General features: G+C 39.8%; 1 protein-coding gene across 1 annotated transcript; it reads right to left on the bottom strand.

Annotated features, from left to right (window-relative positions):
- Positions 1-2306: 2306 nt before the first annotated feature.
- On the bottom strand, positions 2307-10081 carry LOC129854067 (G1/S-specific cyclin-D1). Its single transcript, XM_055920691.1, has 5 exons — positions 9540-10081; positions 7946-8161; positions 7322-7481; positions 6021-6169; positions 2307-5880 (listed from the first exon to the last, which is right to left on the bottom strand). The coding sequence occupies exons 1-5, from the start codon at positions 9735-9737 to the stop codon at positions 5725-5727; spliced, it is 879 nt and encodes a 292-aa protein (XP_055776666.1). The 5' UTR covers positions 9738-10081; the 3' UTR covers positions 2307-5724.
- Positions 10082-16893: the final 6812 nt, after the last annotated feature.

Genomic DNA, 16893 nt, shown 5'->3' with positions numbered 1-16893 from the left:
TGCAACAACAACAAAAAGAACAGAGGGAGAGAGGGGGTAAGCCAGTGAATGAAAGCTGTAGCAGCACTGTTTCTTTGATTCCCTGTGTTGGGCAAGCAGAGTGGATGGGGCCAAGGAAAGGGAGGAGGCAGAGAGGGCTATGGGGGCACTGGAGGGTTTAGAGAATGTTCTGGAATTTCTGGAGCAGGTGGCGAGTGGTGACATGAAAAGAAGACGTGACAAATGCAACCGCCAGGCACTTCGAGGAAGAAAAAAAACTACAAAAACTAAATGGTGGCAAAGTTTTTCACTGCCTTGGTGCCTCATGTACATTAGAGCAGTGGGTCCCGTCTTTTCTTTACTCTGGCTCATCTGAAAGCCTTTGACATTTTCTTGTGACCTACTTAACAATCAGTTGCTTTTACACAGTGGTGTAAAGTACTTAAGTAGTACTTTAAGGTATTTTTTCTTAAGTAGTTTTTTTGGGGTGTCTTTCTTTATATTTTTGTCAACTTTTACTTCACTACATTCCTAATGAAAATAATGCTTTATACTCCATACATTTTCCCTGACACCTAAAAGTCCTCATTACATTTTGACAAGAACATCGTCCAATTCACACACTTATCAAGAGAACATCCCTAGTCTTCCCTGCTGCCTCTGATCTGGCAGACTCACCAAACACAAATGCTTCCCCCTGGCTATCCGTAAATGACTTATATTTATACACGGTGGGTCACCAATGAGACCAGGGTCTCATTTGCAAGGGAGCCCTGTGAACATGTTGTGAAAAGTGTTATTAAAATGTAATGTCATGTCATATTTTAAATTGTATATAACTGCCTTAACGTTGCTGGACCCCAGGAAGAGTAGCTGCTAATGGGGATCCTTAATAAATACAAAACATGAACATACAATAAATACTACAAAATTCATCAAAACAACACAACTCTCTCACATATCACCTCCCTTAAACTCAATCTTTACTGTCCAATGGAGACAAGCAAGTCTAATTTCAAGGTGGCCTGAAGAAGATTCAATGAGCTGGGGGCATAAAAATGAAAAGCATTTTGTTCCCAGATCCGTGGAGACCCGCGGGACCTCCAGAACCGGCCAGTACAGTGAGCGGGTCTGAAAATCGCTGGATCTCCAGTTAATATGTGAGCTGACGTCATGGAGGAGTCTCTGAAGAACAACTTTGTTTACAAAAAGTAGCCAGTGCTGGGCCCTTCTGGTAGTCAGGGACTCCCAGCCAACAGAACTGTACAAAACGGAGTGATGTGTACGAAAATGGTCCCCAGTGTTAAAACGCAGTGCTGATTATTGGCAAAAGAGCTGATCTGACTGGTCAGATACGGATGCAAAAGGTTTATGATACAATCAACAACAGGTTAAAGCTAGGGATAGGATAAATAAATCATTAGTGAAACAGTTATAACCCAGGGCTAGGGTTAGATGAAACATTTTATGACTGTTGTTTTTGGTGCTTGTTAAATAGTGAGCATTATGGCTGCATTTATTTGTATTTTTTTATCCTTTCGTTTACAAATGCTATAAGATGCATTATGCGGCATGATGTTGAGAGAGATGTCTGTGTGCCAGCAGGGGTTTGGTGCCACATTGCCTTATGTACTGAAACCCTTTATCCACTGTTTGTCCAGCTCACGATTGCAGGGCTGTGGGAAAGGATTAGAATTTCACGCCTTTTTCTTTATAGAAAACCCCGATCAAAGGAATTCCTTGCATAATAAATCAATGAGTACTGTCACACACATGCTTTAACCAATAGCATGGGTAATCATTAGCCCCACAAAAGCATTTGTACTTTAGATTTTGGAAAATGTCCTCAATATCATGATGTATATTAATGTTGCTTTTTGAACAAACTATTAAGTCACTGTCAGTAATCTATAACTTCCTAGTCAAAATGGATAATTACTGATCATTTTTAAAATGTATTTTTTATTGAACCTTTATTTAACTAGGCAAGTCAATTAAGAACAAATTCTTATTTACAATGATGGCCTACCCTGGACGACGCTGGCCTAATTGTGTGCCGCCGTATGGGACTCCCAATCACGGCTTGATTTGATTCAGCCTGGATTTGAACCAGGGACTGTAGTGACGCCTTTTGCACTGAGATGCAGTGCATTAGACCGCTGCACCACTCGGGAGCCCCCCAAAAGAAAACAAAAATCATAACTGAGGTAGGATTATGTAATTAGGTATGTATGGAATACAATAACTGTTTTAGAAAGAAATATGTGACATTGTAAAAGACATCAACATTCTTTTTTGTTTTCCCATCAAGAAAAGACAAAACAGGATGTTTTTAATCCACTTTTAATTTTTGTTTAGTTTGATGTTCAAATCATGTTTCTAGAATGGATCTGCAAGTAAAATGTTGTGCATTTCAGACCAGCGACTGTTACACAAAACAGACATATAAAGCAGACATTTCAGTATCTTTGCTTTATTTTTCTTCGACCCCAGATGACCTTTGACCCATTGCAATGAACACAGATCCTTACCCAAAGTTCAGTAAGAGGGGCGAACTACCCGACCGTCATTAACAATAGAAGCAATGGTAAAAAGCTGACCACTTAGCTTTTGGGGGGGGGGGGGGGGGGGGGGGGCGAGCAATGTAGCACATTCTGTTGAAAAGTTTGGACAAAGATCTCACCCCTTCTGTTTTCATTTTTACTAACAGCACTTTGTATTAATATGACAAAAATATGTAATGTCATCTTTAGTTGAGCCCAGGGGTATCAACATGTATTTTTTTCCATTCTTTGAGGTAACAAGTATTCCTTACACTAGACAGAAAAACAATATCTCTATCCTGGGTCCTGTGTTAGCTAGTAGAAATTTGAGCAGCTTGCAGCAACATCATTTGTCAAATACTAGGCAACACTAGGCCTACCTCACATCTACAACCAGAACATATAGCAGCATCATGTCTATGGCTAAGTGAACCACTGTTGGCTCTCACACTCATTAACTCTGATTGAAGGATGTCTGGGTCAAATGGAAGTGTGCCTAACAATATCTGTAGCCCATTATTTTGGCTTCAATGTACCAGTAGCGGTTCAGTTAAGAAAAAAAATGCAGTGTTCCAAGATTTAAATCTATTTACCATTTATTGTGCAGTTGACACAAATATGAATATGCTATGCTTCTTGGTGGAGGACAAGATATCTAGAAAAGCATGAACTGAACTGTGTGGAATAACGGCATGATGATTTGAAAATAATTCTATGGCTTGGTATTTAACAAACTCAAACTCATTACGGGCTTTAACTTGAGCAAATGCTTTATAAAAAAAAAATAGCAGGGCCTTCAGAAGCTTAAAGGGATAAAGACTCTTTCAATGAGACAGCTTAACGCTCAAAAGAGTTATATAATCCGGTCTGTTATGGCACCAGTTTCAATCAATGCTCTCTACTTGCTCACATCAGGACCCATTTGGATAATGATCAATGCATTACCATTAGCAGTTTACAACAGGACAATCAGCCACTGAACAAACAAGTAACAATTTTAAAAAATTAAAACTAAATTAAAGATAAATCTTGACTGTAATATGAGGTATTGTTGATAAAAACCATGTCCATTGTCTAATTTTTTATCTTTTTGGAATAGCACTGAAATCATATTAAGTAAAACTGATGACAAGACTACAAAAACAAAGATGTCAATAACAATTTTCTCACAGAAAATTAAAAACCTATTACATGGCAGTATATTGACATTTATATGTATAAAATATATAGCAGCAAACAATAGGAGAAAAAGCATTGTTTTTTTCTTGTTGTTTTTCTTGTTGTTTTACACTTTGCTGGAAATTCCTCCATAGCAGCTCAAAAGGAGGAGTGTGGTCTCCCATTATCCTGTTTCCTCATCTCTTTTTCTCAATGTACAATCAAACACCTTAATTCAGCAATTCAACAAAAACTTGTTGCTGTCAAGCTGTCACCCTTTTTGCCTCCCTTTTTCCCACTCCCACTTTTCAACGTTACCCATCCCATCTTAGTGATCCACTTCTCTTAGGCAAGCCACAAAAACATAGCCTATGTCTTCAGGTTTGTGCAAAATCGTCTCTAAACCAAATTTTTGTGTGTGTATTTTTACCCCCTCAACTACACATATTCTAAACAGCATTTTAACTATGGTATTTATCTTTCAGTTTTGTGTTGAGAAAACACTGTCATACATGATTTGAAGGGCAGGCATGTGTTTAGCACTATGGTAAATAGTTGTGTACAAAATGTTACGCACAGACAGACTTTGGCATCCTGTTTCTAATCTGCACTGGCTCCAAGAGGAAAATATGCAATAATAAACACTGTTAATCTTTGTTTTAGCTTTCAAGTTTGATACTTTAGTGTTTCAAATGCTCTGGATGCCGTTCAAGCGATGGGATACAGGATGCAGAAACATGCCACACCCAATGCTCGTCTCACTGTAGACCACTCCTGTAAGAACTGTGGCATAACAATCTCCAAAATGATACCCTTCTACATCAAGTGTACACGGGATCGCTGTAGGGCTGCGTTGACTTGTACCCAAAATTGTAACACATAACACCATAGTTAAAAGAGACCTGCTCCACTCCATACCATTTTTTCAATTTTTTTTGTGATTATTTTTCTTTTATGAGTCAGAAAAACTGACTAAAAGTGCTTTTAAAAATGGAATGGTATTAGAAAGTAAGATATAACCACAAAAAAATGAACTATGGATTGCATGGTAAAGATTTGCAACTAACGCTAGATTTTAGCTTATTGTGTCATAGCTAGCTGTTGATATATGTACACATGTGGCAATGAGGACAAAATAAGTCACAAATCAACAGCCAAACAATGCTGGTGCATTCTATTTACTCCTAATTGAATATAAAGTAATTGTCCTTATATTGAAAAATGAATGAACTTATTTGCCAAACCTCAGCACCAGCAATCCACAACCTAAACAATAAAACAGAGCAATATATACTAAAAGTATACTGTTGAGTTATATAACTCAGTTAAAAAGAGAAGAGGCCAAAACTAGGGGCTCAGAATTTCTTTAGAAGTCTAGATAATATAATAAAGTGATTAAACGCATAAGCAAGCAGGGATATACAGACGACTAGACTGGGGGGGAAAACGGGAGCTTTGATAGCAAGCAAAATGCCTAATAGATAACAAAAAATGCCCCTTCTCTTTTATAAATGAATTTATACTTCAAATAAAAACCTAGACACAAAGACAGACAAAAAAGACCTACTTGTTGTTATTTTGAATGTTTTAAGTAGGCATGTAAAGTCAGTCTATGGTATTTAAAAATCCTAGTTCAACATCGGGTGGTAACAATGTATATTTCTGTGGCTTAATCTTGCACATAAACTATAATGTTTTTGTTTCATCCATTTAGTTGTGTATCTTTCACAATAATTCATTTTTGCTAGCATCCTTGTCTATGTCTTGAGCCAGACAGGATGGGAGAGTGAGAGGGAATATGACTGATGGTCTCAGAAAAGTGAGGTGTTCAGTCCTTTCTTGACAGCCCTGGCTGAGGGCGGCCACACGTCACTGGGAGGCCATACAGGCCGGGGCACCGTAACAGGTGTGGCACATTAGCGGTTGCCAGAGTGTGTTCAGAGGGTGACGACTCGAGGGTGCGCTGGTGTCCTCTTTTCCCAGATGGCCTCTTGGTAAGGCCAGAGCCTCAAAAATATTTCCAAAAAAATGGGGAGGTTGCCACTCAAATGTTAATGTCCCTCACGTCTGTAGGGGTGCAGGACAGGTCCACATCCTCCTCTACCCTTTTTGTTTCTGTGGAGACATTATGTTGCTGTGCCTGTCTCAGACTAGACTCAAGCAGAGACTCAATCTGTTCCTGACACGACTTCAGGCAGTCCTGTGAGGAGAGAGAATATTGTCAGCATAATGAAGCAAAATACCTCAAAGACAATAGTAGCGAAAGGCTTTGTGACAAATAGTCAATGCAAGCATGTGTGTGGTGCAATGTAAAGGCCTGGAGAACTGTGTTTGACGTACCGGGTCACTCCTGATGACTTGGGACAGAAAGTTGGTTAGGTTCTGGGATGACAGTGCACTGTCTTTGCTCTTTAGGTACAGCCCCTGGACCGCTGCTGCCACACTGCCCGCTGCGATCATGGAGGGAGGGTTGGCGATGAATTTGACATCTACAGGGAAGACATAAGAAAAAGACGGTAAGTACTTGAGTCGTAAAGCGAAACATCTGAAACAGATCATTGGCCAAATGGTACACCTGAGCTTTCAAAAGGATTAATGTGGTAAATAAAAAAGGCAGAGCTATCAAGTACTGTACACAAGGGTAGAAAGAGAGGCCGAGGCAGATGGAGGGTATGTGAGGGAGGCCATTCTAGGCTGTGGCAGAATGAGGTACTGTAGGGGACAATGGAAATCCTGTTGCTCCTTTCCACTCACAGTCACAATATCCTGAATGTGCTTTATTTCACAACCGGCTACTGACAGGACACCAGTGCTCATGCACACAGACTTCCAAGAACAATACATCTAGCTCATCGACAAAATAGGACCGGTACAAAAGTACTTCCAGCACACACATTCAATGGGTACACCACTTCAAAACTTTTTCCAAGAAGAAAGGAAATACCACTCCTTCCTACCTGTTTCCCTCACATAAATTATAGTTTAAAACCCCATTGAGCTGATCTCCCTCTGAAGAGGTTAGCACCCCACTTCCTACTCCAAGTGCATGAAAGGTGACCATGAATCTAGAGTGGGGTGTCCATCCCCCAACTGAACCCCCCCCCCCCCCCCCCCATGCATGCAGTAGATATAATTTCACAAATAAATGCATTAACAGCACAACCTGTTTCATTTTCCACAATAGCCCTAAAACACACCCCAGTGACAACTCATTCAAAATCTATTGAGTAAACTCTGACTTTGGGGAGAAACACCACGCAAACAAACCATTGTGGTGAGAAGCAAACTCATACTCGTATAATACTGATCTGGAGAAAAATATATACTGGAATGGAGTCAGTGCTCTCATTTACTTGTCCACACTACACAGGGACTGAGACACCCTCCATAAAACATGTTAGGCCTTGTACACTCAAACATTCCTGCACCCATACCCCCAACCATTTACATTGACCATTGGCCACCTGGGGGCTTTCAAGGAGGAAGAGTTATCCTCACAAGTGGAAAAAAATGCAGACAAAAAAAATCTAGATCTTGCATCAAACACATATCTTAGCCATTGGTCCCCTGAAAAGGTGGTTATGGAGCAGTGACAGGAAAAAGCTCACACTTAACAGACAATGGTTCATGTGTGGGCCTACCTGTTGCACAGAGAGCCACGAATGTCTGGGCATGCTTGCGCAGAATCTGCTTCGTGTTCTGATGGATTGGTAGCTTGGAGAGGAAATGGTCTATGAAATCGTGAGGCGTTACTGATGCTAGATCCCATTTCAACTTGTTTAGAGTCAGTAGTTCCATTTGCTACAAAGAGAGACAAAACAGACGTGCGCAATGAGACAATCGAACTTCACAAGTGGCTTCACATAATTGATTCTACATTTGACTTTATCCACTAGAGGGAGATGTCGCCCTCGTCATGTCATTGCGCTACACTGGCCTAACCGTTGTAGGCCACCATGTGAATTGTACAAGAATCCAAAGTTTTTCTTTGATGCAAACTTTCTTTGAAATTAACACAACAAAAATGATGCAATAATGATTTAGATCCCGTCGAAGAGAAACTAAGACAAGTAGTAGGCCTATAGGCCTACAAACTGGATGCATTGTAGTAGGCTACATGTAGGCATAGGCCTATATGCTACCATTGCATTATGAGATAGCCTACTATGGAAATGATCAGTCATATAGCCTATACGATATTAAATGGATTATAACTACAGCCATATACAGAGTGTATATGTAGAAGATTGACATTGCTCATTTACCAATAGATCGCTGGGCCGGATGGAGTTGTCGGTGTAAATGCACAACTTCTCTGCAGTTAAAGGGACCGTTTCCTTCATCTTTGAGGCCAAAAACATACAAGTAGCTCCCAGGAGTTGTAATCTGGTTTTATGTGTGGGCTCCACAGACAAAAATCTATCCAAGTAGTTCATAGCCAGGGGAAAAACCTCCTCCTCGCATTTCTGTTCCTCGCAGACCTAGAAGTGAAAACAGCAATTTAGCCTATAGCCTCAAATTACAGTAGCCTATAATATAGGACTATAAGTGCATTCAGGTCGATTGTATATACCAATAAATAGGCCTGTCCATAAGTGAAAACGAAATACTGTAATGGCAACACTACGCATTTTTTAAATTATCCTCCCATTCCTTAAGGCTGTCCTTAAAACAAAGCTATGGCCTAATTATAGCCTTTAGCTGGCGCAAAGTAGGCTATAGTCTGCCAATGCAATTAACATAAAATCATGCATTTCGAAAAACTGAAACAGTTGCTTAAGCCTAATTAAAACAGAAATTGAAATAGTTGAAAATGTAGGCTGTTTTCAGTCGCTTCTTACTAAGACACAAAGGTGGCGTCAATGCAACTTTCCCCTGAAATTTCTAGTTCGTCATCTTTTCAAAAAAGAATAAAAAATATGTAAAAATTGTCCCGGTTTGTAAAATTAGCATGTAAATGATCCTTATGGTATACCTCATCGGATAGTTTTAAGATGTGTCGAATTTTCATATAATAAACATATAAAAAACATTTAATTTACAAGACACCGCTCTTTCTCGTGGAGCGTGCGACATTTAGATCTTGTGCGGACTCACAATTTCTGAAATTAATAAAAAATGTATGTCGACATAAGACTCAATCTCTAACTACATGTAAATGTTGATTAATCGATATAGTATCATATCCGACCATTGAAAATGCATTCTTATTTAACATTTTTGAGAAAATTATCATGTTTCCAGAGCGACCTTCAGAAACTGCAGGAACAGCAGCCTGATAAGTAAGCCGAAACAAAACTTCATGCTTTTATATAATCATTTTTCGCTATCTGTGCGACAGGATTATAAGTGCATACCCAAGATATACTTTTCGACTTGCTGATTGAGTTACTGTCATTGCTGACATTATTAAAGATTTTTAATGATATTAAAAACCTACGCATACGACAACAAAGATGGCGCATAATACTGGCAAGAGTAAGACTGCATACGTGTACATTGCTATTATTTTGGAACATTTTTTCAATCTAAATACATTTCCTAAGTCCCGACAAAGAAAAGAATCGAGCAGCTACATTGCAAGTGTTGTAATTACTGAAGACACACAATACCTGGGAAATAGCCTAATAGGCTACAACAGTGTTCCAAATCTATTTTAGCCTACTTGGACAACCGTTACAAATGAAACATTAGCCTACTACATGTCAGTATGTTTACATACTATGAATGATCATGCTTTGAAAGAATAATCGTACGATGCATAAAACGACCAATTCAATACATTGCGTCCAAAGTGCATGGTTAGTGTTAGGACACAAACGTTAAAGCAATACATCTAGACATCATAAATGTACACACCTCTAACATCCATGTAGCCACAATTTTCCTCATTTTCGGTATTATTTCTTTCTGGACACACTTGAAGTAATTCGGAGACGGAAGGTAATTTTCCTCTGCTTTGAGCATTGTCTGTAGAACTCGGTCATTTAGTAAGTTGGCGTCTTGGTAAGCTCTTCTGATGGTTTCCACTTCACAGCACAACAGCTGGTGTTCCATATCTTTTGCGGTGGTAGCTTGCGTTTTCTGGGCTGAATAAACAATCAAAAGATGTGCTTCTTGTTAGGAGTGAGTGAGGCTCCGTGGATGCTGCTTGCTGCTCCTACAGTGTAAGCCCTCTGAGAGCTCCAACGCTTCACCCTTCTAGACAAAACTCCCCTTCAGAGGGCTATGCGATGACGTTAACTGTTGTTAAGGAGAAGATCAAAGCAACAGCGAGTCGGAGAGAGCCGAGCTAAGGAGTCTATAGAGAGAGGAGGATAACTCTAAAGAACTACCCCTCTAAAGTTTCCAAGTCCTTCCAATCGCTGCTTATCCACTCCTATAGGTATGGAAATGGGAGGTCCCAGTATTCTGGGTGGCGTAGCCTATACAGCGGAGGGGAGTCAGGAGGGGGTGAAGAGAACGTACGCTGAGTGGTGGGGGTTTGAGGGAGGAGGGATGTAAGGGCTAGTGTCGGTATAGGGAAGTTGGTTATGCAGAGATTAATGTGAATTGGTTCAATTTTGATAGGGGGCGGTATAGACACATTCATGAAACTTTCCTGTTAAAAAAAGCTCTGAGAATAGCTCCGGCTTCTCTTCTCGTCACCCAGTCGAACATGAGGTGAGCACATGGGCAAGCTTCTAACACACAAAGACATTTAACAGTGGGGCATGCATTTTTAAAATCACTTTAACATAATCATTATGCAGCAATTCATATACTTGTTCAGATTGCAGGCATATTCAATAGACCTATGCATCACAAAACCTGTAAAAAGCATATAAAACTTTCAGAGCCATTCAATAAGGCAGGCAATTGAATGTTTCATGAGTAAAACACGATGTGCGAAGTCGTTTACGTTAAAACCTAATAATAATTGCATTATAAACATCTATAATTTAGACAAATTAGCCTATTATCAATATTGATTTCAGGTTTCAGTTTAATTTTACGGCATTAAACTTGGCACAACAAAAGTGCACCACCTCACTTTACAGTGCTGTGTGTGTAGAAATAGTCATGTATAAGATGAATAACGTGGTGACTGATATAAAAGTTTAAAAACCTGACACCCCCCCACCCCCCTCTTATCTCTCTCAATTCAATTCAAGGGGCTTCATTGGCATGGGAAACATATGTTTAGAATGCCAAAGCAAGTGAAATGGATAAACAAAAGTGAAATGAACAATAAAAACGGAACAGTAAGTATTACTCTCACACAAGTTCTCTCTCTCTCTGACTAGGGAGGAGACCGACATTGGTCTAAACCAATAGGAGGAATTGCTGTTACCAGGCAGAAGACGACCAAGCACTTATGATGAGAGTGTTGAAATGTTCTATTCAAATTAAAGTTACCGATAATCATGTGATTGGTTAAAATACCATTGGCTGTAGGTCAAATAAAAACGTGTGAACTGTTCTGTTATGTAACATTCTAAAAAATAAATAAAGGTAGGTATGTTATTTTGCCATTAGAACAGTTGCAAGTCATGGGAGCAGAATATCAATATTATTGCTGTTGTGTAGAAGAGGATCTAAATAAGTGATCAATTCTATGAATAGTCCAAATCAGATTTGTCACCATTTTTTCTAAGAGTCGCAATAACATTTAATCTCGGTCGTTTCAATAGGAATAGGAGCTTTTCGCATTCTTAACATTCCTCTCCATAGGCTATTGAATAGCTACCTAAAACTACCGAAAGAGACTTTCTTTTTGTCAAGACTTGCTATTGCTGACTGCATGTGGGTGACTCGTTCACCTTCACAAGTTTTTAAACTAAACTTATTTTCAATCAAAATTGATGTTTGCGTCTTTGTGATTTTTATCATTACCCATATGGCCTATAAGGTAGGCCTAGTATTCTTATCACCCAAGTTTATTGCATTATTATTAGTTACATTATTGCACTCTTTTCAACTTTTTTCATTTTTTGGACATTATGCAAATCATGTGCCAAAACCCCTACATATTTTCAGCAGGGGCTTCAGCTAAACGTAGGGTATGGCAAAGCTACAGTGGGGTATTTTCTACCACAGCCATCTTCCACCTCTGCACTGTTTTGAGAGAAAAGTAATGCTGTTCCCTGCAGCTGTGTCAATCCACTCTCCATAGATGGGTTGGCTGACAAAGTCACACAGAAAATGCATACCCATGGATAGGGCCAGAAGCCCTGCTTCACTGTGATTCTAAATGATCAGATAGCTAGCAACAATGGCAAGAAGCTGCCATGTTGGGAATGGTAGGTGTCTCATTTCAGCTAGTTTTATCTTGTTCTTGATACCTGTACCCAATTGTCATACTTGAGTAAAAGTAAAGCTACTGTAATAGAAAATGACTAAAGTAAAAGTAAAATTCCACTGGAGTAAAAGTCCAAAAGTATTTGGTTTTAAATATACTTAAGTATCAAAAGTAAATGTAATTGCTAAAATATACTTAAGTATCACAAGTAAAACTATAAATCATTTACAATTCCTTATTTTAAGCAAACCAGATGGCACCATTTTATTGTTTTCTTTAATTTACAGATAGCCAGGGGCACACCCCAACACTCAGACATAATTTACAAATGAAGCATGTGTGTTTAGTGAGTCTGCCAGGTCAGAGGCAGTAGGGATGTTCGCTTGATAAGTCAATTTTGGGGTGTCAAGGAAAATGTATGGAGAAAAAGTACATTATTGTCTTAAGGAATGCAGTGAAGTAAAATAAAAAGTTGTCAAAAATATAAATAGTAAAGTACAGACACCCCCAAAACTACTTGTAGTACTTTAAAGTATTTGTGCTGAAGTACTTTACACCACTGCCTGATGGGTGTCCTACGAAGCAAGCTAGATCTACTCAGGGTTTTCTAAAGCTAATCAGCTTCAGTTAGCTTCACATTCCAGCCCAGTCTTCGTCCGTACTACAATGGTGGATATTGCTCGTCCGCCCCCCACTAACTAGCAGGCTTGTAACTGTGCATGCATGTCGCACATGGCTAGTCAAACGCCAAACTCTTCATTGAGACAATGCTGAAACATAAATCCATGGCGAGTCAGTGCCACATTTTCATTTGTGCCAAAATAAAAATGTGAGAGAAGTTATCTTGCAAATTCAGCAGGCTATGGTGTAAAATAGGCTTTTAGAATGGCCTTCTTTATTTTATTACTTATCGTTAATGCCGACTTCGGTGTGCTTTGGTGTGCTTATCAATGCACAACCACAAACACATTTTTCCCCCACTCCTATTGATAAAATAATTGTATTAAGTCATACTGTGCGTGACATAACACATTTTTAACACATAAAAAAAAACATTTAAATAATAAAATATTTAATCAGTCTTCCTCAAATTAAAGGGACGAGGACGCAATCTTTGCAAGAAGGATGGAATCTGGTTTAATTGTTCCCCAACTCGTGGCTCAGTCATTTCATTCAGGGTAAGTTGGGTTACATGCTGACCAGATCGGACTCGTCACATGCGCGAGCGTTGCAAAATAAATGTACACATACTGTACATGTTATTCAATCATTGCACCCATACTGCTCGCGAGCGTCTGTGTGGTTAGGCACTAAAATAGAACTTGGTTCTATTTGTGACTCTCGACGCGGTGCAAGTCCTGCCTCTCCTATCTCCTCATTGGTTTTTAGGAGTATATACCCACGTGCCATCTCCTCATTGTTTTTTAGGAGCATATACCCATGAGGGTGATTGAAAGATGAACTGAGGTCCATACTCCAGTCGGTTGTGGTAATGCACCAGCAGCATACCACCCTGCATACCACTGCTGGCTTGCTTCTGAAGCTAAGCAGGGTTGGTCCTGGTCAGTCCCTGGATGGGAGACCAGATTCTGCTGGAAGTGGTGTTGGAGGGCCAGTAGGAGGCACTCTTTCCTCTGGTCTAAAAAATATCCCAATGCCCCAGGGCAGTGATTGGGGACACTGCCCTGTGTAGGGTGCCGTCTTTCGGATGGGACGTTAAACGGGTGTCCTGACTCTCTGAGGTCATTAAAGATCCCATGGCACTTATCGTAAGAGTAGGGGTGTTAACCCCGGTGTCCTGGCTAAATTCCCAATCTGGCCCTCAAACCATCATGGTCACCTAATAATCTCCAGTTTACAATTGGCTCATTCATCCCCCTCCTCTCCCCTGTAACTATTCCCCAGGTCGTTGCTGCAAATGAGAACGTATTCTCAGTCAACTTACCTGGTAAAATAACGGTAAAATAAAAATAAATAAATAAATAAAAGTTGGTTGCCAACTGCCATATAAAGTCCAAATAAGAAGAAGAAGCCTGAAGGAGGAGAGATTACTAGTAAACAAACTCGGCTTACCCTTTTATCTGTGGATTAATTGTTGGAGTAGAGGACCTTGTGCATTTCAGGTAAAATAACAACCCAATATTTATATCCCAGGACAAATTAGCTAGCAACAGCAAGCTAGCTAGCTAAATTGACATAAATGTTGAATACTTTTTGACCTGTTCCCAAATTAATATAATTGGTTTAGTGTTTGTTTTGATATTTCAACCTGAGTGTCCTGATCACGTCTGGTGTGGGCGGACAAAATCAACATGCGCGCGATGGCGCACGCAGACGCACGCATGCGTGTGGTCTGGTCAGCATGTTAGCCATGAGTTAGCCTACTCCGGAGCAAGTTGGTTCTGAAGGATTCGCTACCATAGAAATGTACCTGGCTAAAAAGTGAGCCAATTTCATATGACCGGTTATCCAAGTTGAACTCAGTTGACCAAAGTTACCTTGCTAACGCCTTAAAACTGCTTCGTAGGACACCCCTCTGGTATTGTTTTGACTGATTTCATGTCAATGCTAATATGGCAAGCTAGCTAGCTAACCAACAACTGTAACAGTGTGTTTGAGGGACAGCAAGTGCTCATTGTGCAAATGTATTTATGTTTTCAATAAACATTTGGAGACTAAATATACACTGAACAAAAATATAAATGCAACATGCAACAATTTCAAAGATTTTACTGAGTTTCAGTTCATATAAGGAAATCAGTGGATTTAAATAAATAAATTGTGGATTTCACATGACTGGGAATACAGTTATGCATCTGTTGGTCACAGATACCTTAAAAAAAGTTAGGGGCGTGGATCAGAAAATCAGTCAGTATCTGGTGTGAACACCATTTGCCTCATGCAGTGCAACATCTCCTTCTCATAGAGTTTATCAGGCTGTTGATTGTGGACTGTGGAATGTTGTCCTACTCCTCTTCAATGGCTGTGCAAAGTGGATGAGTATTGGCGGGAACTGGAACACGCTGTCGTACACGTCGATCCAGAGCATCCCAAACATGCTCAATGGGTGACACGTATGGTGAGTATGCAGGCCATGGGAGATTTTCAGCTTCCAGGAATTATTTAGAGATCCTTGTGACATGGGGCCGTGCATTATCATGCTGAAACATGAGGTGATGGCGACGGTTGAATGGCACGACAATGGGCCTCAGGATCTCGTCACTGTATCACTGTGCATTGAAATTGCCATCGATAAAATGCAATTGTGTTTGTTGTCCGTAGCTTATGCCTGCCCATACCATAACCCCACCACCACCATGGGGCACTCTGTTCACAACGTTGACATCAACAAACCACTCGCCACACGACACCATACACGCTGTCTGCTATCTGCTATCTCACTTTTTGTGAATATGGAACATTTCTGGGATCTTTTATTTCAGCTCATGAAACATGAAACATGAGACCAACACTTTACATGTTGCGTTTATATTTTTGTTCAGTGTAGTTTACATGTTGTCCCGTGTGGCTCAGTTGGTAGAGCATGGCGCTTGCAACTCCAGGGTTGTGGGTTAAATTCCCACGGGGGGGACCAGGGTTCAATTCCCACGGGGGGACCAGGATGAATATGTATGAACTTTCCAATTTGTAAGTCGCTCTGGATAAGAGCGTCTGCTAAATGACTTAAATGTAAATGTAATGTTGTCAACATAAGCCAACCCCGTCTGTTTTGCTGCATACTTGCGCACACGTCGGTTTTGTTGCTAAACAACCAACTCATCTATAAAAGAGCCTGCTCGTCAGCTCTGATCCAGCATGGTCCTAAAGCCAGCCTGTTAAACTGCATTTTTCAATTGGGATTGGAAGGAGTTGAATTTGAATTACTGGTATTGAATTAGGGTATACTCTGCCATACCCAATTGACACCCCTGACTTCCATAACAACTCAATGTGTTAGTTGCACACAGTAAGCCTATTGTATTGGGTAAGCCTATTTTATGTTGCATGCAAACTAAAGGTATATTATTTTCAAAGTTGTACAAAGGTTGTCAGTCTACTAAGTGATCCCTGGACTGATTAAAGTGAGAACTCTGTATAATCAACTGCAATTCAGTTAGGAAGGACGCCTGTATCTTTGTAGCGACTGGATGTATTGATACACCATTGAAAGCCTAATTAATAACTTCACCGCGCTCAAAGGGATATTCAGCGTCTGCTTTTTACAATTTTTGCACATTTACCAATCGGTGCCCTTCTTTGCGAGACATTGAAAAACCTTTGGTCTTTGTGGTTGAATCTGTACTTGAAATTCACCACTCGATTGAGGGTCTCTACAGATAATTGCATGTGTGCGGTACAGAGATGGGGTAGTCATTCAAAAAGAATGTTAACCACTATTATTGAACACAGAATGAGTCCATGTGATTTGTTAAGCACAACTTAGACTTAACAAAGGGGTTGAATTCTTATTGATTCAAGACTTTTGAGCTTTTTGTCTGTTATAAAAATGTTTTTTTTTTTTATACTACAAACAAAATTCCACTTTGACATTATTGGGTATTGTGTGTAGATCAGTAACACAACATATCAATTTAATCCATTATAAATTCAGGCTGTAACACAAGGAAATGTGGGGAAAAGTAAAGGGGTGTGAATACATTTGACTACCACATAAATACACTTGTTGTAAAATGGGATCCATCATTGGCAAGTTTCAGATTCATGAATGATGATGACACCCATAGGTAACTCTAGTTCATTCCTTCTGCAGCTGCAGCACACACTACCACTCCTTCTATTCTTTGTTAGTGTGATCTCACACTGGTTGAACAAGCATACTTCTTTTTCACGCGTCAGAGCTTTGTGGTAGATTATTGCATGGCCCTTTTTGTTTTAAGAAAAATATATATTCTTTATTTAACTAGGCAAGTC

This window comes from Salvelinus fontinalis, chromosome 4, assembly GCF_029448725.1.
Source record: "Salvelinus fontinalis isolate EN_2023a chromosome 4, ASM2944872v1, whole genome shotgun sequence".
NCBI classification, from domain to species: Eukaryota; Metazoa; Chordata; class Actinopteri; order Salmoniformes; family Salmonidae; genus Salvelinus; species Salvelinus fontinalis.
Note: the sequence above shows the minus strand (reverse complement) of the source record. Positions and strands in the feature narration are given on the sequence as shown.